Genomic DNA, 22,085 nt, shown 5'->3' on the forward strand with positions numbered 1-22,085 from the left:
CCCATGTCCTCTCTGCACTAAGAGGATGTTGCTGAAGCCTTTCGAAGCAATCAGTTTGCTCCAGTTCCCTGGCTGCACCCCAAATCCAGGGAAGTTGCCTCTTCCAGGCAGAGCAGTGCTTATGTACCAGTGGAGCTGCTCCATTCTGCCCAGTTACAAGGGGCTTGTTTTGTTACAGCCCCTATTTGTGTGAAGGTAACAGGCACCTTGAGCTGCTCCAGCAAACAGTGCCCGGGGGAGGGTGCCCCTGCTGCTATAGGCAGAACCTCTTGTTGAAAGGCATCTGTGAAATATGGTTCAGAAGCAGCAAGCCATTCATGTATTTATAAATAGAGCCTGTTACTGCCCTGAAAGGCTGTTGGGGAAGCCCAGCAGAATTGCCCATGTGGGTTACCAGAAGTGGCTTGCTAATCCAGCCTGTAGCTTGCTGATATCACAAGATCTGAATCTCTGGGGGGAAGATAGAGGAAATTGCTATGGAGGCCTCTGAGGCTGCCTGCCCCAGCTCCTCATGCTTCTCCCACTGTGGAGTTTGGCTCCTTTGCTCCCCTGTGGGCACAGCAGTGCAGTGTCACTGATAACTGGAGCGGATGCTTGCTGTGAGATACTGAGTGTAGCTGTGGCTTTTTCTAGTGCAGGAGCAAGAAGCAGCACAGAAAGCTCAGCAGCAAAGGTGGTGGGACAGGAGGACCTCAACAGTTTCCCAGGTTTCCTGGTTACAAAGTTGTCTCCATGGAGTACCAGGGGAGGACTCTTTGGTAGGGCTGTTACGGGCAACCAAAAGTCATTTCTGTGCACAGATTGCTGCCCACTTTTTGACCCCACTTCTCTAGGGAGGTTGCTGAGGATCCAACAGTAACCTCATGCAATTCCCTCCGTGCTGTCAGATGAAGAGCAGGGTGAATGCGTCAGGTTTGCTTGGGTGCTTGTGAGCAGTGTTGAAAGCTCACCCCATCCCCAGCCGTGGCACTGCAGCCGCTGGCTGCTGTGTCCTGATGAGCGACAGCAGCGCCGCGCGCTGCAGGGACCAGCTCCAGCTTTGATGTTTCCAGCAGCAGTTGTTAGTCTGCGAGTCCCCGTCCTGTGGGGCTCTAAGTGATGAAGTTTAGGGGCTCAATCACAGCGTGTAGCCTGAGGGGACAGGGCTCAGTGCCATGGGATCCATTCCTGCAGTGAGGAGCACAGGGATAGGCACTGTTCTTGCGGAGGAAGCATGCTCTGGCCGCCGTACAACACGCTTAGAGTTGCCACATCCGCAATGTGGCACCAGTGTGTGCAGTTTGCTGCAGCCTGGGTTTCTTGGGAGTCCCATGGGCTGCTCCTGGTCCAAGCGAGCTGCTGGCCTCTTGGCATCACTCCCAGCTTGGTAGAAGTCAGTAGAAAAAAATGGTTGGTCAGAAATGACTCATAAAGGCCGTGTTTTCCTGCCAAAAGAATGCTGCCTGCTGGTCACACAGCAATCCCTCGCTACCCTCTCTCTAAGGAAGGCTTCAGCTGCCTCTGTTGCAGCTCCCGGATGGGACACAGCACCCAAGGGTGTTCCGCTTTGCCGGGAGTGCCACCAGAGCACCCTGCACCCCTGGGCATAGCCTGAGACTCTCTCTTTGTCTGCAGGATGGAGACGTTCCCTGCGGTGGCTGAGGAGGTGCTGAGGGAGTTCCAGGTCCTGCTGCAGCACAGCCCCCCTCCCATCGGAAGCACCCGCATGCTCCAGCTTGTGGCCATCAACATGTTTGCAGTGTACAACTCCCAGCCCAAAGGTACCACATGCTGCTCGAGGGGAACCGCGCTGGGGGATCAGCCTGCTTGTGTGGAGCAGGGAGGGGGGCATTACCATGGATGGGGGAGCAGTAGGGTGGTTGAATGCCTGAGGGTGTAGGGACAGCAAAGGGACGTTGGTTGGAGGTGTCTGAGGAGCGAGGAGGCATCACATCTCCCGGGAGCCTGAGTCATCGAGCACAGAAGGAAGGCATTGCTCCATGGCTCTGCCTTCCACTGGGCCCTGCACAGTGCCTGTGCTGCACTGGGAAGATGTAGGAGCCATTGGCTGTTGGGAGAGTGGTGTTGGCTGTGATTGCTCATGCAGGTGGCTGGGTGATGTGATGCTGCTCTCTGAAAGGTCAGGCTGGAGGCTATGCCCCACACTGAGGCACCCAGAGACCAAAGCAGATCTGGTATTACTCATCCTCCTCCCCATCACCTCCTCCATCCGCCCATGTGGTCTCTGCCATAGTTGAGTTTAATGTGTTGGTTGCTCAGCAGAGATGCCACCAAACCAGTGTCTTCCACTGAGTTTGAAATGATGCTTCCGGGGATGTGTCTTTCCCAACACACATGGCAGCAGGTACCCGGGTCTGTGTTTGAGAGCAGGGATGCAGCTGTGCATCCTGGGTGGGATGAAGCAACGTTTCACTTGGGATTTAGATCCCAGAGATGGAAGTCTTGAGCTGATGGATTTCAGCTGAAGCCACCATGTGGGTGATCAGGCCGAGCCCCAGAGCTGCTGCTGGCAGATTCCTCCCTCGTGAGCCTGTTGGCCACTTGTCAGGCTGGTGGTTAGTGGCCAAGATCAGCTGATGGAGTTGAACCAGCACCAGCCACGGGGGCTGGGAAGCAGCTCCTGTGTGCCTGCTGCCCGGCCAGCCCTGCAGGCACCCTCCTTTCCCAGGGGAAGCTGTCAGTCGTGCTGGGAAGCAGCTTTGCCCTCCCACCCTCCTGCTAGATGCCAGCCAGCAACAGTGTGTTTATCTTTGAGCTGCAAAGTACTTTATGATTATGAGCAAATGCCTCTGTGTGGCCCCTGGTAGGTGTATTAACAGTGTGTGTGCTGCAGCTGGGAGCGGGTGGTAAAGAGAGGAAGAGATCTGCCTGGGCTGTGTGGCAGGTCCCTGTGGATCACTCCCAGCTCTTGGAGCACTGGACTCTGCTCTTCCATCCATAGCGGGGTTGTGGATGTGAGTGGTAGGAAGTGAGTGCTTTTTATCTCCTATGGAAAAATCAGTATTCCAGGAGTTTTCTGCCTCCTGTGTGGGTATCTGCCAGCTGCTCCCAGCTTCTGGATCTCTGCAGAAAGCAAACCTGGTCCTGCTGGGGTCTGTGGAGTAGGTGGCAGTGCTCATGCAGTTCCTGCAGGTCGGATGGCCCTGCTCTGCCATCTGATCCCTGGTGCCCATCAGGGATTTCCCTGCGTGCTCCTTGCTCTGGTGCCCCTAAAATATCACTGGGACTGTTGCTGGCAAAGCAAATCCTGTCATCAGCACAAATGCCCTCGTGGTCTGTGAGCCGAGTGCTGGCACAGCACAAGTTGGGCTCGGTGCTGGCGCTGTGATACTGGGAAGAGCTGGATGCAGAAGGGAGGGAGGAAAAGGAAAGGGTTTAAAAGGCAAGTGAGAACGTTTGCTGAATGATTACCAAGTGCCCAGCGCGGAGTGAGGGTCTTGGCTCCCTCCCCAGCGTGTGGGCTGCTGTGGGCAGAGCGTTGGCTGGAGCATACGGCAGGAACGCTGTCGGGAAGGTGCAGGTTTCCATTTCCCAGCACATGAGTCACCTCCCTGCGCTGCAGTAGCAGGGGCAGTGGTGGGAGAGGGTGCTGATCCATCCCTGTGGGGCTGGGGGGGGGGGGGGGGCACAGGGAGCACTCCCTGCCTGCCTGCATCCCCACTGCCAGGGATTACTGGGGAGCCGTGAGCCAGGCTCGCTGTAGTCAGAGCTTGGCTGCGTCAGGTCTGTAGAGCTGGATCTAAGTTTGCCGTTGGACCAAACAGCCTCCAGAGATCTCCTCCTACTGAAATCCTTCTGCAAATCTGGGATCAGAGCGTGTCTGTGTCCTTCCCATCGCACGGGCCTGTCTGACCTTCAGCTGTGAGCTCCCAGTAGCAGGAATTGATCCATGGGTTCAGGGCCAGGGGAGGGAGGTCGGTCTGAGATCTTCCCTTCCCTGCTGTTCAGGGTACTTTCCCCAGGGAGAGCTGCTCCCTCCCGCCCATCCATGTATTTCCAGGTCTTTGGAGACACGGTTATTCCTGAGAAACTTGTGGATTTGTTGTTTGCGCCGTGTCTGATGAACCCCTCGTGCTGTGATGCAGTGGTGCCAGCAGTTGTGGGGCAGCGTTGCCACTAAAACAGTCTTGACTTGGGGAGCTCCTGCAGCATTTTGTGTTCGTGAGCACAACATTTAATCACAGCTACAGCTTTCCTCGCTGTTGCTCAGGCTTAAACACACCAGTCCTGCCTCATCTCAGTCTCTGCTTCCCCTGGTTTTGCTGTAGATGATGATCTGTCCCCATTGCTTCAGTGAGGCAGCAGGGGAGGCTGGGGACTCGTCTGTTAATGCTTTATGTTGCTGCTCTTTGCTTTTTTACTCATTTTCTTTTGCTGTGGTGTGGGTTTGCTGGGGTCCCTCAGGGATGTCCTTGCCCTGCTGTGTGTCCCCCATATGGCAGTTGTGGTGTGTCCTCCTGTGTGTTTCTGGCTCCTGGTGGATGCCACTTCTTTGTAAATCAATTTGTGCGAGGTTGCCAAGTGCTCTTCTAGAATCATAGCATCACAAAGTGGTTTGGGTTGAAGGGACCTTAAAGCTCATCCAGTTCCAACCCCTGCCACGGGCAGGGACACCTTCCACTAGAGCAGCTTGCTCCAAGCCCCTGTGTCCAACCTGGCCTTGAACACTGCCAGGGATGGGGCAGCCACAGCTTCTCTGGGCACCCTGTGCCAGCGCCTCAGCACCCTCACAGGGAAGAGCTTCTGCCTAAGAGCTCATCTCAGTCTCCCCTCTGGCAGGTTAAAGCCATTGCCCTTGGCCTGTCCCTACAGGCCCTTGTCCAAAGGTTTCTTGTAGCCCCTTTAGGCACTGGAGCTGCTCTAAGGTCACCCCTTAAGAAACCTTCTCTTCTCCAGGCTGACCCAGCCCAGCTCTCTCAGCCTTTTTTGGGGTGCACTTGGGTGTTTCAGCTGGTTTCAGAGCCAGCTGTGAGCAGCACGTGGCATTTCACCACCTCCCAGTGCAGGTCACTTCTCCATCCCCAAGTACCCAAACCCAGAGCCCCACGGTCACTGCCTGGTGCAGGCAGCAGAGCTGTGCTTGTCCCCAAGGGCCAGCACCAGGCACGTTGGAGCTGGTCTCAGCTGCCTGTGCAGCCGGGCAGCACTGGGCAGACCCTGGGAGATGGATTGGTTCTGTTGTTTTCTCTGACAGAGGAAGCCAAAGAATTCCCACATGAAGTGTTTCCCCTGCTGCTCCGCATCAAACAGCATCCCTCCGAGTGAGCCGCTCGCCCCGTGGTGCAGGGAGGAGTGTGGCCAGCAAGGGTCCCTCCGACCTCCTGTTGGGAGCATTCCAGGTGGGAAAAGGCTCCTTGGAGACCTTAAACCCATGGGGCAAGGAGGGCCCACCCAGGGGATGGGCACCCACTCTACATGGCAAAGACATGCAGTTACTAGAGCTTTCCATCATCACGTAGGCATAGTGATGGGCCATAGTGGGGGCTCTGGCTGGGGCAGGACCTTAGTGGGGTGGCCCGTTTGAACAGTTTGGTAGCCATCTGCGCCGAGCGACTCGGGGAGAAGTTTGGATCCCTTTATCCCGACCACAAGCACGCCAAGAATGTTAATTTTTTTTTAATTCTGTAATTTGGGGAAATAAAACTCTGGTTTGTGAGAGGCCTAATTGAAGCCGTGCTTGCGGCAGGGGCATCTCGGTGAGGGGAGAAGGAGAGGAACCCCCCCCAACCCAGCCCCATCTGTGCCCAATTTACTCCGATCTGGCCTCTCTGAGGCTCCCTCTCTCTCTCTCTCTTTAATAATTTGTTTTATAATTCCTGGAATCAAACCCATCTCAGACACACTGTTTTATTTTACTGTATTATTGGATTATACTTCCTATAAATCACTGGATGTTATTCATAGGCCACCACCAGAATAACTTCCCCTCTCTTCTCCTTCCCCCCCCCACACCCCATGGCCCCGCATTCCAAACAAGCACTCACCAAAGTTGGGGGTGCAGCAGCACGGGGCACCCTAGAGACACTTCCCGGAAATCCCAGCAAATTTGCCTGGCTGTGGGTGTGAAGCATCAGGCTGCAGCACCTGGATGCCTTCTGGCATCGCGGGCCAGGCGCGTTGTGCCGGGTGGAGGTTGTTAGGAGGTCGGGCTTTAGGTGGAAGTGGAGAGGGGAGGGGGCTGCCATATGTGCATCCTCAGCACATGGAGGGAATGAAGTTGCATCCCCCTGGGGCCGAGCAGAGTCAGGGCATGGAGGCACAGGGAGGTTCTGGCCTAGCTTTAGCTTGAGGGTTGGGAAAGTGGCTTGTGTTTGAAGCAGCGGGGAAGCTGGGTGAGCAGCCTGGAGGCTGGTGGAGGAGGAGGAAAAGCTGCTGCTTGAGCAGCAGTCCCACTGTCAAAGGAGGGTTCAAGAGGACAGGTAGTGTGTCAGGGTCACTGCTCCTTGGTCCGCCTTCTCAAGTGGAAGGTGGTTGGGTTTTCTATGTTGAGATAGAGTTTGCTGGGAAGCCTTGTGCAGAAAGGGAGGATTCACATCCTGCTCCCTGCAGTGGGTTCAGAGTGGTGTGCATCCCCTTTGCACCGCCACACCAGTGCAGAGTAGGTCAGTACTGCACAGGCCACTGGGTGTAGACGTGCTCTGCCTGGCTCACGGAGAACTGCTCTTACACAGTGAGCATCTGCTAACTACAGCCTCTGCAAGGGTTTGCTAGTGTGCATGGTCCTGCTTGCTCCTTCAAGACCTATACCAGCTTCTGAGATGCTCATCTCTCCCAGGTCTTGATAGACACCACAAAGGGTCTATAGCTTAGTGCAAACCAGCTAAGCAGGTACAGGAATACCCCTTTTGGATGTGAATTCTCCAGCCTGGCTGGAGAGGAGGCATCAAACCCAAAGAACCCCCCCAAAATGAGGCTGTGCTTTGCAGCCAGCAGCCTGCTCCGCTGCCACCCTGTACATGGATGGAACGTGTTTTGCTTTGCTGACCACAGCTGCTTTGGTTGCAAGCTGAAGCCTGAACCCTTAAAATATCCCCTGAGTTGTTGCTAATGGTGTCTACCCCCAGCAGAACCTCACCTCTGACCATCTCCACAGCTGTTTGGTTTCTTGGACCCAGCTTTTGCTGTCAGACCTTAACTGCAGCATCAGAAAAAGACTCAGCGGAAGCAGGTACCGCTCTTCTGCTGCAGCCACGTCTCAATGGCTTTTCATGAAGCTCTAACCACATCTTGCATATTGGAGCAGACAAAAGGTGCTGGGAGTGGAAAGCAGAGGAGTCCAGTGCATTTGACTGGGTTTAAAAATAAAGCAGTGCTGTGGATGGTTTGCTTTGGTTTGGTGGTTTTAAAATTAGACGCAAAGCAAAGCTTCATAAACCTCAGGCTGTAGATAGCAGAAGCAGCAGCTTGATCTTTCCATGTCTGGGGAGCAGAACTGAGGCCTTTTCTCTTGAATTCCCCTCTTTGCATGGTAAATATGTGCTTCACCAGAGTCCAGCTGGTACCTTTGTGCTCTGTGGGACATGGGCACAACATCAGGGAGGTTGGTGAAGATCGTGTGTTGCAGGGCTGTGTCTTGGGGAGGCTGAGCATCTGCGGTGCTGTGCCACATCAAGAGCAGAGCCTGAGGTCCCTCCACCTGCCTGGAGGACTCTGTAAGGCAAACACAGCCCACTTGGTGCTAGGAGGATGGGGTTTAGCAGTGTTGTAGCTGCCCTTCTCTAGGGCTTTGTTGGTAATGGAGCAAGTGTGGAGTGAAGTGTCTGGACTGAGCTCACCAGCGTGCACCTGGTGTGCTGGTTCTCTCTGAGACTGGGCAGTGCTGTCTTCAGCGAGGTGGTCTTAAGACTGAATGCTTCCCAAAGGCTTAAGTCTGGAGGAACTGGATGTTAAATTCCCTTCACATTGCTGCTCTTACTCACTTCAAGCCAGGCTGGACAGGGCCTTGAGCAACCTGGTCTGGTCAAAGGTGTTCCTGGGGCATGGAACTGGATGATCTTTAAGGCTCCTTCCAACCCAAACCAGTCTGATTCAGTTTTGAGTTGTAATCAGGAGAGGAAACCCAGAGCAGGGCTGGCTGCTGCTGCTGTCCATCCTTCCCCATGCTGCTTAGCTTGCAGAGAGGCTCTAGAGCAAGTGCTGAGCTGTGCCAACAGGCTTTTATCCTTAACCTGTTGTTGAGTGATGTCTGCTGCTCGCTGTGTCCATGCACAGGGGGAGCAGGATGAGAAGGATGAAACAGCACAGGGAGCAATACCTGCGTTGCTCATCTCCATGGCCACACAGCTTCCTGGGTGTCCTGAGGGGCTGGCATGTGTCTGGAGGTGGCAGCTGGCCCTCCAGAGCCAGTTGGGAATGCTGGAGGTTGGCACAGTTGCCTTTCCTCTTGGGGAAGGAAACTGTCTTGGACTTGAGACACATCAGCAGAGTTCAGGTAAAACCCTTCTGGTCCAGACGTGTCTTCAGAGCCTCCCTCTTGGGCTCTTGAGGCTTGGTGGCAGCAATGTTTAGACCAAAGTCTTCCTTTGCTTATTCCCCTCTGTTTCCTGTTTAAAGGGCAGATTGTCACATATTTGGGGATTTATTTACTGTAAATTGGAGCTATTTTCCTGGCTGCTGGCTTCTGCCCTCTGATGCAAGACTCCCGAGTGAAACGTGTGTCCAGAAAGCCCTGTGACTCCTTTTCCCCCTGCCACAAGTGCCAGCAGGAGATGCAATACTCCACGCGCTGCAGGGAATTTCCACTTGCAGGTCAGGTTTCTGAAATCTAGACCTTGGCTTTGGAGGCAAAAGATTGAGCAGGGCTTTTGTGGCAGGGAAGGGGAAGCTTGCCAGCAGAACCAAGTGCTTGCTGGTGCGTCAGGCTCTGCAGTCCAACCGAAGAGCAGTAAAAGCCCCTGTTAGGTAGGGTTGGATGATCAGGCTCTGGTTTTGCCTGTCACAAGCACATCCTTACGCCTGCTCTTGAAACTGTTCCACCCAACGCAGGCTTGATACCGAGATCTCATTTCAGGGCAACAAGTAGAGGGGAAATGATTTGTAATCACAAAATTCGAGTCTGCTTTAGAGCCAAGCTTCAGCAGCCCCAGCAGCAAGTCAGGACAGAGCTGGTGACAAGCGAGGTCAGGTTGGAAGGGGCTTTCGTGCTGGCATGGACCTGCTCTAAACACTGAACACTGAAGCAAGACCATGATTGTGATGAAGAAGCAGCGTTGCTGTGTGAAGCGAAAGGCAGGAAATGGAGCATTGGCACAAAGCAACCATGTGTCCTGCTGTAAAATGAGTAAGGAGGTGCCTGAGGCTGCTGGCCTGAGGCTGTGCCTCACCCCTGCTTTGGTGCTGGGGAAAGAGGGGTGCCAGGGAGCCTGAGTGGGGTTACACCAGGTGCAGTGGCTTTGCTGAAGCTTTAGATGTTTGCAGCGAGACAGGAAATCCTCTCGCTTTTAAAGAGATGTTTCTGACTCTTTAATGTGCATTGAGCCTTTGATTTCCTCGTGCTTCTAAGCAGCACCGAGTCAATTACTGTATTTCTGGTTAATTCTCAGAGAGAACATTGTATAATTAGGCTAATTATGCTGCTTTGTGAAGCTGTAAAACTCCTGATTGAGCTTGTGGGGCTGTTTTATAACCTGCCAGGTGTAGGCAGGGAGGGCTGCCAGCCCCATGCCCCATGCAGCCTGCCAGCTCGGTCAGGGTGGCTTTCTTCACTGGGGCTGCTCCATGGGCTTGTCTCCTGCCAGCTCTGTCATAGCATCATGGAATGGTTTGGATTGGAAGGGAGCTTAAAGGTCACCCAGCTCCAACCCCTGCCACGGGCAGGGACACCTTCCACTAGAGCAGCTTGCTCCAAGCCCCTGTGTCCAACCTGGCCTTGAACACTGCCAGGGATGGGGCAGCCACAGCTTCTCTGGGCACCCTGTGCCAGCGCCTCAGCACCCTCACAGGGAAGAACTTCTCAAGATCTGATCTAATCCATCCTGTTCATGGGCTGCAGCTTCTCAGTGAGTTGGGTGCCTGGTGCCCGTGGGGCTTCAGCTGGGACTGAGCACCCCTGGGGGCTTGTTGGGATCCCTTCTTGCTTTAATGCTGGGATCAAGAATGGCAGCATAACCAAGGCTGTGTTTCCATTTCCAAGTGCATCTGCAGGGAGGAGGTGACCCTGAGCAGGTTTCTATATGGAGACCTTTTATTTTCCCTGATTAGGGTCTGCCTGAGACCGTGCGTGCCCGAACAGCAGGTTCTTGGCAGCACCAGCTCTGCCTGTACTCGTTGATGGTCAGGAAGAAGGTGAGGACTTGAGTGTGACCTTCACAAGTTGCCTTGGTAACGTGATGCTCAGTCCAGCTTCAGAGCCAGTATGTATTGGGGCAGTTTAACGTTGCCTGCGTGATGGCACTGAAGATATATGGCTCTTCTTTTGATTTAAAGGTTATTTTTAATGCTGATTGATGTGGCTTGTGATGGATGTGGTTAAAGCTGACCATAGGGCTGGCTTGTAGGTGACACCTGCATGGTAAGGGGTTTGTTTGAGGTTGGCACAGGTCTCGGCATGCGCTCTCAGGTCCCTCAGCCTATGGGATGTGCCAAGAGGCAGACAGGAGAGTATTGCTGTGGGTTGGGAGATGCTTTGGCTGTGAGATATCTTCATTCCCCTATCTCCTGTCCCTCCTGGGAGCGTGTGGTCCCCTGACCCTGCCTTGGTGAGCTCCCAAGTGCTTCTCCAGCAGACCCAGGAGCAGAGGAGCAGTCTTGCGTAAGCAGCGCCTGCTCTCCGGGTAATGGCACGGAGAAGGAGGCGCCGGTTGCCAAAGGCGGGTTGGGAACAGCAGAAACCCTTCCGAGCAGGGCCCGAGGAGCCAAGGTCTGACAAGAAGACCTCATGCCTGGTGCTGGGAGAGCACGGGGCTCATCCCGCTCGGGGGGCCCCAACCAGCAAACCGTTGCCACATGGGCTGGTGTGTGTCTCGGAGGAGCGGAAGGGATGCTCTCGGGTCCATCTGCACGGGGAGCGGGAGACGCGCCCCAGCTGGTGCGAGGCCCTGGCAGCCCCGGGAGCTGCTGTCTGTTGGGGTTTACTGCTGTCTACGTTGAAACACGGCTTGGGAAGGAGGGTTTGAAAGGGGTTGGTGGGGGGGGGGGTCTGTGGCATGGTGCCAGTCCCGGTTCGCCTGGCCTTCTCGTTCCTTTCTCCTCCTCCAATGCTTTAAAGTCACATTTCCAGGCCAGACATAGAATTAATCTCTGGGCACTTCACATTGCTGGCAGCGCAAAGCAGGATGTGGGATCTTTTTTTTCTCTCTCTCTGCGTCTTGGCTGACTTTTTTACCTCTCGAAGAATTTGGAAGGGCCGTGAGATTCCCCCCACCCCCCCTTGCCTCTGTGCCGTGCAGTTTTTCAGCACGCTGATCACCCTGCTGTGGCTTCACCCTAATAGATTTCATATGCTGACACAGTTGACATCAGTACCAAACTATTTTACATGTGATCTGGTGTATTTCCTGAGGAAATCTGCAAGATATTTATTAAGAACTAATAAAATAAACCTCTCCATGAGCTTTTAGGTAGTTTTCAATTTTTCATGTCTCTCTCGTTTCCTCTTATCAATGAGTTTCTATTTTTCTCCCTCCTCTCTGACCATTGCAAAAGGAAACAAAAATAAATGTTTTAAACCCGTTCCTGAATGGACACTGGGAATATTTCTGTAGTGATGTATTAACAAAGTCGTATTTTTAGTGCTGTATTGTCAAGACTAAAAATATCCCGCTGCAGTGCATCCTTTTTATAGGGCTTTGTGTGTGTGCGCGCTCGCCGTCGTACAAGCTTGCACCAGCGTGTAAAGGTCTGTCTTTGTACTGCTGCAGCGCTGCCTCCCCATCGCAGCTGGACTCCATTAGGCCTCGAAAATTAAAGTAATCCTGGTTAAGAAAGGGAAAAAGAATTAATCAATCTCACAGAACAGCGTTTCCCCCGCTGAGCCGGGATACCTGCGCGGCTGCGAAGGGCTCCAGCAGCCCTGGTTTGTGTTTTGGGCTGGTGGCTTTGCTCTAGGGAAGGTGTTCCCTGCTGCCACGCAGAGCAGCAGGGATGGGGCGAGCTCGCTGGCGGGGATGCCTGTGGGTTGCAGTCACTGAGTGGGTTCCTGCTTGTTTGTCATGCTTGGGAAGGCCTTTGGGGCTGTGCTGTGCTGTGCTGGTGGGGCTGTGCATGTAGCTGAGGGCAGGCTGGGTGCTTCTTGTTCTGAGAGGAATATTCTACCTTCCTGCTCTGCTTTAAACTGAAAGAAGGGAGTTTGAGATGAGCTCTTAGGCAGAAGCTCTTCCCTGTGAGGGTGCTGAGGCTCTGGCACAGGGTGCCCAGAGAAGCTGTGGCCGCCCCATCCTTGGCAGTGTTCAAGGCCAGGTTGGACACAGGGGCTTGGAGCAAGCTGCTCTAGTGGAAGGGGTCCCTGCCTGTGGCAGGGGTTGGAGCTGGAGGAGCTTTAAGGTCCCTTCAACCCAACCCATTCTATGATTCTATTTTTACCTCCTTCAATTAACTGTGTTTGTAACAGAGAGAACCAAAGGTGGGAGCCGGGCTGCGAAGCCCCCTCCTCTCCATCCCCTGTCCCCGAGCCGTGCTGCGAAGCATCTCTTTTCTCCTTTCCACCCGCACTCGATCGATGCAGCCCTTTCCAAATATAATCTGCTCAGTGCTTCGCATCCGCAGCATCCCTGCGGAGCATCCCGGCCGCTGGGAACAGCCTTGGCGTCACAGGTAGTGGGTGCTGTGACTGACGGGCGACCCGTGCGCACGGTGTCTTCGTGTGTCTCACGCTCCAGCCGGGTGCGAGTGTCGTCCGTCCGTCCCCCCCCCTCCTTGCGCCCGCCCCTCCGGCGGCTCGGCTCCTCTGAGTCACTCGCTGTTGTAGCTTTACTCACGGGTGCCTTGCTTTTACTGTCTGCTGCTGTCTGGAGAGCTGCAGCCTTTCAGCTTCCTGTCGAGCAGTTCAGCGAAAGCAGTAATTAGGGCCTGTAAAAATTGATTTTTATTAGCCAGAAGTGTTGGTGGGGAATTGGCCATAATTTGAACCCAGCCAGATTGGAGATTAATAAAAAAACCTCCAAAAAAATCCAAGATCTTTTCAGCAGAAACCCCAAGGCTGTTCCTTGCAGACCCTTCCCGAGGCAGATGGGATGGGATAGCGGCTGGGGAAAGAGCGGCCGGCAGCGCGCGCCTCTGCTGTACCCGTCCTTGAGGGTGTTTGACACTGGCATGGGAAGAAAGGAAACCTTGTTTTCCAAGAACTCTGCTCTTTCTCAGCTTGATAAGCATTTAAAATAAAAGCTGCACAATTGGAATTGGCAGAGCATCCTCATTCTTTTGTCTGTCTGTTTATTTTTTTCCCCCTTCATCCCTCGACATGTGCGCTACAGCCCAGGGTTACTGCACCCCGCAGAACCACAGGCCTGGAGCTCTGCAGGCGCATGCTGAGCTCTGCCCACCCCCAGCCTGGCTCTTTGAAGCCTGGCAGAGCAGCAGAGATCCGGCTCCGTTCCCAGCTGGGCCCCGACCCTGGCAGCCTCCCGATGTCCAGGGCACTGAAGTATTTGATGTTTTCATCCCCTTTCTGTTCCCCCTTTACTTGCAGGGCAGCAAACGCAGAGCTGGAGCGGTGGTTTTTGGATGCGGGCTGCGACCGTGCTATATGGACCCGATCACTTTGGTATTTATAGACTTTGTTAGAGCAGCTCGAGCGTGGCCAACACATTGGAGCAGTCCGAGGGCTGATTCCTGCATCCCTGGTGTCAGGGATTGGAGAATTCACCGCTCCACTCAGGGAATAGGGAAGAGCCAAGCCCCTGCACACATGTCACGCTGGGTTACTGCTAGTTGAATCAGACTAGGGAGTTACTTCAGGTTACTAGTCCTGGTTGTTGCTTTGGTGGAAGGCTGTTGCTTCAGGTTAGGAGTGCTTGTTTTTCGCTTGGCAGCTCGGCTTGGAACCTGGGGGGAACTGTTTCCCAAGGCATATTTTTGGGTCGAAAAGTGAAGGTCAGCAGTTCGCGAGCGCCGCGCTCGCAGCCAGCTCTGTGGTCTCAGCCTTGTGCCACCGGGCCAGCAGCACTTGAGATCCTGATCAATTGATCTGCAACACTATGAAACCACGAAGGGCGACTGCCAGTTCAAACTCCCCGTCTCGCCCCGCTTTTCCCCACCCAAAGTGTCTTTCTGCCCGTATCCCCTTTCTTCCTGCCTGTCTCCCTCCCTCCCTTTCGGCTGTGTATTGGAGTTTTTGTCTATCTTTTTCCATCTCTCTGTCTCTTTTCATAACAGTTTTTAATAATGTTTTAGTTAGTTCCAGCCTTTTCCCTCAATGGATCCCATTGGAAAATGCATTTGAAAGGAAACAGTTATACACTTCCCTTCCTTTGAAACTCTGTTGGCACCTTTTCCAGTGCAGTAAACCATACAACATGGATTTTCAAAGTTTCCAAACACAGACATGCTGGCGTTAAATTTATGAAAACCTATTTTATTCGGCTGTATAGTAACTGTGAGGCTCGGAGCTGCTGCTCGCAGTGAAACCGAAGCTCACTTTGGAACTACAACAGGTTTTCAACTCTCTGCAGGAAACAGCACGGCGCTGGCTGGATGGGAGAGCAGGATCCCTCGGGCTCTCCGCTCATGAGGTGTATAACAGCAAAGGAAAAGGGTGCTCAGGCACCCCATTCCCTTCCAGTGCAGCCTTTCCCTGCGGATGGGCCCGCTGGGAATGGTGCAGCAGTGGTAGCTGCAGGGAACTTCATGGGCATGCCAATCCTATCTCAAATCACAGGGGGAAAGAGGAATTTGGCATAAACCCGTTATGTCTTATGGTTGTTAATGAATGTGGAAGGTTCAGGCTTTTTAGTTACTGAGTCCTGTGGCGGATGGGGGCAATAGCTGGGGCGAGTGTGCTGCAGTCTGAACGGGGTTTGGGGACCTGAGGCTCCAGCTCCATCTGAGCTGTTGGAGCACTGAGATCGTATTTGCTAACAGGAGGGCTCGGATGTTAAACTTCCTGGAATGGGTTCTCTGCGTGCTGTGGGTTTTTGCCTGTGGTCTCAGCCCTTCCCGCAGGGAATCGCTCGCTTGACACCTGAGAACCTCCCTTTGGCACAGATTTCCACAGGAGACCATGGTCCTTGCTCACCACGAGAGCACAGGTGGGTGAATGTGGCTGTGTCCTCTCCACAACCATTGTCAGGGGTTGTTTCCAAACCCAGCGAGCCTCAAAGCCAGCACTCAGCAGCACTCCCGTGCACTTGAGGTGTGGGGGAATGCAGATAAGGCCTCCTGTGATAGATGAGATGATGACGTGGCAGAGAGATCCTGGGCTCAATTTTCCTGTTGTCCTTTTGCTTGTAAAATTCCTTTCCCTTCACATGGGACTCTTACAGAGAGGTCGCTGATGAAGTGTTACCGTCATGCTCTGTGCCGCATGGAGCATAGGAAGAGCTCAGGTCCAAATAATTAGATAGTGTAAACTCAGTGGCTTCTGTCTTAAAACATCTCTGCTTTGGATGGCTTTCTGCATGGTATCTCTAACATGCACAGCTAGGGAATGGAGCTGAAGGAGGAGAACAGGTTTTCTAGTTTCTTGACTGCTCACCTTGGGATGCGGGAGATGAGTTCTCTGAAAAACATGATCCTGAGGAGCTGCCTTTGTTCCTACTCAGAGCAGAGTTGCCCAGCATCTCCATGTCACCGTGGCCAGCAAGTGAGGGACACATAAATACTGACCTTCCCTGGCCTGCCTTTCCCTCTCCATTGTCCCACCTGAACCATAGAATCCCAGACTGGTTTGAATTGGAAGGGACCTTAAAGCTCACCCAGCTCCAACCCCTGCCACGGGCAGGGACCCCTTCCACTGGAGCAGCTTGCTCCAAGCCCCTGTGTCCAACCTGGCCTTGAACACTGCCAGGGATGGGGCAGCCGCAGCTTCTCTGGGCACCCTGTGCCAGCGCCTCAGCACCCTCACAGGGAAGAGCTTCTGCCTAAGAGCTCAGCTCAGTCTCCCCTCGGGCAGGTTAAAGCCATTCCCCTTGTCCTGTCCCTACATCCCTTGGCCAAAGCCCCTCTCCAGGTTTCCTGCAGCCCCTTCAGGCACTGGAGCTGCTCTGAGGTCTCCCCTTCAGGAGACTTCTCTTCTCCAGGCTGACCCAGCCCAGCTCTCTCAGCCTGGCTCCAGAGCAGAGCTGCTCCAGCCCTCACGGCTTCTCCGTGGCCTCCTCTGGACTCACTCCAACAGCTCCACATCCCTTGTGTGTTGGGGGCCCCAGAGGCTTGGTTTCTTCTTCCCTTGTCTGTCCAAGCAGATGAACCAACCGATACATCACTTGGAGTGGCACATGAGAGCTATTTGATAGCGAGCACCCAGCTACCCATAGGCTCCCACCTTGGCAAAGCAGGGGTGGATGGAGGTGGCAGAAGGCACGTCCAGACCCTGTCGCCGTTCCTTGCCAGACTCCCGGTTCCTGCTCCAAAGTGCGAAGGTGAGAGGGATTTCACTGCAGTGGTCAAAGGATTTTTAACTTGAGAAGAACAATCTATTTTCCCTAACCTCATTCTGGCAAATGCCTCAACCTTTGTAGATGAAATTTTCCCAATAAATTCAGCTCGAAGAAAGCTTTTGGCACGAAGGATTGCAGCCTAAATGGTTAAAGTTTGGCAAAGTCCTTCGGAACTAAACCCCGGGTCTTAGAATGGAAAGTCTTAGGTAAGCTTTATTGTAGGCACAGTGGCTGGGCTGTGTGACTGAGGCTGGGGATGCCCCTGGCCTTACCCAGGGACACTGGAGGTGACCAGGGGCTGGAGCAGGAGGTGAGGAGGGGCTTCAGGCCTGCAGCATCCAATGAGGACCTTTTAGTGAGGGGGGGTCCATGGGTTTTGCTTTACATTTTGGCATTTGCTTTGCGAAGTGGCCCTCAGGAAGCTGTAGAAAGAAGAGCAGCAAAGGAGGGAATGTGTTGAAACGGAAGCTCAGCACTTTGCTGTTCCTGCCCCATCAAAGGGCTGCTTTCTCCAAATGTGCCTGTCTGCAGGCGCTTTCTCTCATTAACTTTCCCTCCAAGCTTGAAGCTCTCCCCAAGGTTCACACCAGAGGAGGCATGTTCCAGGCTGTCTGCTTGCATTTGCTGCCAAGGACATGCCCACCTCCAGCATGGAGAGGGTGGAAAAAGGCTGCCTTTTATTTGCTGCGATTGTCCTGGTACAACTTCACTCCGGGCTGGAGTAAATCTCTTGGGAAGCCCTGTTCACACCTCCTCCCCCGTTGTAAATAACATCTGACACAATTATGGTTGGGCGCACGCAGCTCCTGGGTGGGATGCTAGTAGCAGCTTGCCATGCCTGCTGCGTAGCACCGAGCCGGGCTCCCATGGCAGCGTGTTCCCTCCAGCACATGTGCTGAGGAGCCTGCTTTCCTCCCTGCCCCGTTTGGGGTGAGGTTCAGGGCTCTGGCTGTGCAGCTGGCTTCCTCGAGAAAGGCTGATAGAGCTCTACAGACAGAGGATGGGGCCATCAGGGGGTTTCTTGTATAGGGCTGCAGCATTGCAGTGCCCCAGCGTTTCCACCATAGAATGGTTTGGGTCGGACCTTAGAGATCATGCAGTTCTCATCCCCTTGCCATCCACATCCTTACTTCTTTAGGTGCAGTATTCCCTGTTTCATCCCGATGCCCTTCACATGTACCAACCCCTGCTCGCCTTCAGGCCCTTGCAGCCACTCCGGTCCCATCCTGCTTGTGCATCTAAGGGCAAATATTCCCTCTGCAGCAGCAGACAGCTGGTTCCAGGCTGGTCAGGAGCTCTATACACAGGGACAGACTCGTTTCCAAGCTAGCCGGGAGTGATGTACATGTGGGTTTGCCAGTCTTTTAGCTGCCAGACAGGTCAGGTTCATGCTGTGTCAGTCACTGGCAGCAGAACCAGTGGCTCTTGAGGCAAGTGAAGGTTTTGCTGTGCCTGTGTTGGAAGTCCTAACATCACCTCAGTCATTTGGAGCAGCTTTGGTGAAGGCAGTGCTTGAGAATTAAGTTCCTCTGATGATTCCTCAGGCTTTGCCAGTGTGGGTGAGACTGTAGGTGCCTTTGCCCCAGCTGTGATGGTTGGGGGCTGACGTGTCTTAGTGTGAATGTAGCTACTGAAAACAGAGGCATGTGTGTTTCTGGAGGAGTGTTTGACACTCCATGGGGTGGTTCACATCCACAACTGACTCTGCAGCCTCGCTGGGGCCGGGGGGGTGCAGGGCAGCACCCTGCCAAGCTGGGTCAGGCACCCCGAGCACGGAGGGAGAGCTCCGACGTGCTGCTTAGTGCAAGTGGAAATGGCTTCAATCTGTGTTTTGACTGATGGGTCTTTTCAGGAAATTTCTGAGAATAACAGTTCTAAAAATGGCTGCTTCTTTCCACTGATATTTCCTGGAAAAGGCTGCAGTTAATTTTAAACCACTGTCCTTTTCCCTTTTCAAGTGGAAATGGCTCTGGGCTTGTCCTCGAGGCTAATGTCATTCTCTCTGTGCTAGCCTGGGTTGCATGGAGGTGAAGGGGCAGTGTGCCACTGCTCTGACCACCTTTTGCAGGACCTATTGGTCTCCCAGAGCTGCAGAAATCGGGGTGTGGGGGGCACTCTGTGCACGTGTCTGCTTTCTTCATGGCAAGGCATAAGCATCTCTTCCTGACTCACTTCACAATGATGTTCTTTGTCGGTGACTCCTGGCCCGTCCCCAGCACACAAGTCAAGTCATTCCTTTGCCCAGCCCCAAGCCCTGTTTGCCGGGGTCAGGAAGGATATACTGAGCTGGTTATCACACCCCAGCTGCAAGGATCCAGCCCCGTGCGTGGGGATGGGCAGCTCCTGGCTCATCCGGAGGGAGCTGGCACCCTTTGGGCAGGCAGCCCCTTGGTGTCGGGCAGAGCCTGGCTTCCCCTGTGGCTCTCGGGCAGGTTTGCTGCTTCGGGTGGGAATTTGTCATTAACTTTTATACCTTCCCCTGTAAACCATCTACCCTTTTTTATGATGTCATGAGGGATTCCTTAATTTTGCAGCTGCTTCCTGGTTACGTCAGAGAAGAGCCTCCCGTCCTAGAGCCCAGCGCTGCAGTCCAGGACGGCTGGAAACAAATGAAGTGTTGAATATCTAATGGCTTCCACAGGGAGAGCTGCTCCATCCTCCCCAGGCCCCCGGCATTCCTCACCTCCTAGGCCTCCCTCCTTCCCTCCCCTCGGACAAGACGGGGTTTCAGCACGGAGCAGAGGGAGCTTCAGCTCCTGGGCGGCCCCGGCTGCTTTGAGCACACGTGCAGCAAGTGCTGCCGGGTCTGGGTGCTGCAGCAGAGATCCCCCTCACCCTGGGGTCTTCCTGCTTCTCCATGGGGAGAGGTTAGAGTGGAGAGGTGGCTTAGGGCCGTCCAGATTGCTCTGGTGGGGATTCAACCCTGTGTGCTGCAGGTGGTGCTGTCCAGCTCAGCCACAGGGTACCAGGAGGCCAGCACAACCCCTGTGAGGGTGCCCAGAGAAGCTGTGGCTGCCCCATCCCTGGTAGTGTTCAAGGCCAGGTTGGACACAGGGGCTTGGAGCAAGCTGCTCCAGTGGAAGGTGTCCCTGCCTATGGCAGGGGTTGGAGCTGGATGTTCCAATTCAAGCCACTCAGGGATTCTATGACTCTGCAAATTCAGTCAAGGAGCATCTTTCCAGGGACGTTGCCCATCATTCCCAGGTCCTTTTCAGGGTATAAAGCAGACCTGAGCAAGTGTCTCCATGTTCCCAGGCTCTTTTGGGGGCAGACGAGTGTGTGTGTGACTCACTGGGAATGGAGAACCAGGAGTGCCCGTGACTCACAGCTCCTCTGCAAGGGAATGTCAGGGACATGCCCCACAGTTGTGAGCATCCCCCTCGTTTTCCTGCTTTGTGTTCCCGTTGGTTTTGTGCTGTTTTCACGACAGGGAGGCTGGACCAGGTGGGAACAGCTCCTCACCCTCTTCCTGCAGACAGCCCCATACCAGTGGGCTGCCCTGCACCCTGCCAGCGCCGTGTCTGGCAGGGAGTGACTCACAGGGAAAGCAAGCACTTGGTGTGTCTGAGCAGTCAGAGAGCAAACGGGCTGCCCTCAGGTGGTGTCAGCTCAGGGGTGAGCAGCTTCTGTCTCCTGCCCCGCAGGGCAGCACTGGCTGGTGACTCAGTTGTCTGTGCTGTGAGCTGCTGACACATCAGCCTCAGGCACAACTCACCCTCAGGACTGCACTCACCGAGCTCCTCCACCTCCTGCATCCCCTGCTCGGCCCCTTATGTCACCCTTGGGACTGTGTCTGGAGACCTGTTTGTTGCTTTGATGGTTCTTACGGTCCCTTACCGTGTCTGCAGGGAAGGTGGGTTCAGCTGGTGCTCCTCTGGAGCAAAGCACAGCCCTGCTGCTCTCTCTGCCTGCTCTGGGGCCACCTGCTGCCGGCGCTGCTCCAGGCTTCCCGGCCTGGAGCCGCAGCTCAGGTTAGGATGGAGGGGCCAGCATGGAAATACTCACTGGAGTCCTCCTGACCCTTGGCTGGAGCAGCCCGCTTGCCTGAATCAAAGGAATCAGCTCTCCTTCGAGACTCTAACACTTGTTGGCTGGTGTTTAACAGCGAAAGACTCGGCGCTCCTCGTGTTGCGTTAGCTGGGATGGCTGGAGGAGCACGTCTGCTGCTTGCTTGTGAGCTATGGGGTTCCCGGGGCTGGCTTCCACCGCTGCCCACAGCGTGCTTGGAGCAGAGCAGCTGGGAACCCTCACCTGTAGCCCCCCTCTCCCCTCCCCATGAGGGCCTGTGCTTGCCCTGATTGTCCCTCGCAGGATTTCCTTCGGCACATGGCACCGGAGAAGCTTCCTCCAGCAAATCCTTCTCCTCGGAGGCAGCCGTCCCTTTGCATCGCCTGCTCTTTTTCCCATTCCCGTTTCCTGTGGCTGGTTGCGTTGCCCTAAGAGGGGTTTGGCACTGCTGTTTTGCACACCCTAGTGGGAGAGGGGATGTGTTTATCACTTTTCCTGGAGATTATCTGTTTAAGCACTCTCTGACAGTTACAATAACAAGGGCAGCACGTTGTGTTTCCCAGCAAAAGGACACTCGCTGCTGAAAGATGTATAGCACTAATTAGAAATACATAACATCCGGCCACATGGCAGCCTTCTCCCGGCCGCTCCATTTCCTGAGCTCAGACGACTTTGACGACAGTTGGTTTATGTTTTCCATGGATATAACGTGCTCAGAGAAGCACCAGTTTCTCCCCGTTACAGAAAAGTCCCTTTTCTCTCTTGTCTCTTTCTCTTCCCCCCCCCCCGCCTTCCCAAGCACCCTTTTCCCTGTGGAATTTAGGACTGCAGAAAGCCTGGGTCGGAGCTGAGCTCGCAGCCCCTGAGTGGATGCAGCTGAAAGGCCAGGTAGATGCTTGCAGAGGGCGCTGCAGCAGGCTCTGTGCAGAGGAAACTGCCTCCTGGTAGTCAAACAGCATGTTCTGAGCAAACCAGGACCCAGCTGGAGGGGGGGGAAACTCCTCTTTCCTACATGCAGAGAAACAGGAGGACTCTGCTGCAGCTCAGAGGGGTTTCTGAGCATCAGAAAACCCACCCATCCCTGGTTCCCAGCTGCTTTTCCTCTGTGCTCGCAGTCCGATGCTCATCAACTTCCATCTTTTCCATCCCATCCCCTCTCCCTCCTTTCATTCTTGGCCTGTGCTTCAGAGCACATAGCCTGGGCTCCATTGGAAGAATGTGTCCCATCTCCAGCTCGCAGCAAGCAGCAGTACTAGCACAAGGACATACATTTGGAGGTCCCCACGTGCTGGATGGGAGCAGGGCTGTTGTTCTGCTGCCTGTAGCGCAGGTTAGGTATAAGGAAGAGGGAGCATGCTCAGGGAGGTGAAACCTTAGAAGGTTTTAGCTGCTGCAGTGAATTCCTGTTGAATATGGAAAAACTGCTGTGTTTCGGATGTTCATAGCTTGGCCAAGTGTGGACAGGGCAGGAAAACTCTTTGCTAAAAGGGTTATCCTGCAGCAAAGTCGCAGATCCCCTCTCCAGGATTTGCAGTTGCTAGATTAGCT

General features: G+C 54.3%; 1 protein-coding gene across 3 annotated transcripts in view; it reads left to right on the forward strand.

The window, feature by feature from the left end:
* SMG6 (SMG6 nonsense mediated mRNA decay factor) overlaps positions 1 to 22,085 on the forward strand; it is a 106,898-nt gene that overhangs the window by 26,988 nt on the left and 57,825 nt on the right. For all 3 annotated transcript variants that reach the window (XM_057420769.1, XM_057420767.1, XM_057420768.1), the window contains exon 10: positions 1,615 to 1,760. In XM_057420769.1, coding sequence (XP_057276752.1) covers positions 1,615 to 1,760 — 146 coding nt within the window. The remainder of the gene's footprint in view (positions 1 to 1,614; positions 1,761 to 22,085) is intronic.

This window comes from Pezoporus wallicus, unplaced genomic scaffold (assembly GCF_028554395.1).
Source record: "Pezoporus wallicus isolate ANWC-B61680 ecotype Strahan unplaced genomic scaffold, APGP_CSIRO_Pwel_v1 contig_14787, whole genome shotgun sequence".
Classification (NCBI taxonomy): domain Eukaryota; kingdom Metazoa; phylum Chordata; class Aves; order Psittaciformes; family Psittacidae; genus Pezoporus; species Pezoporus wallicus.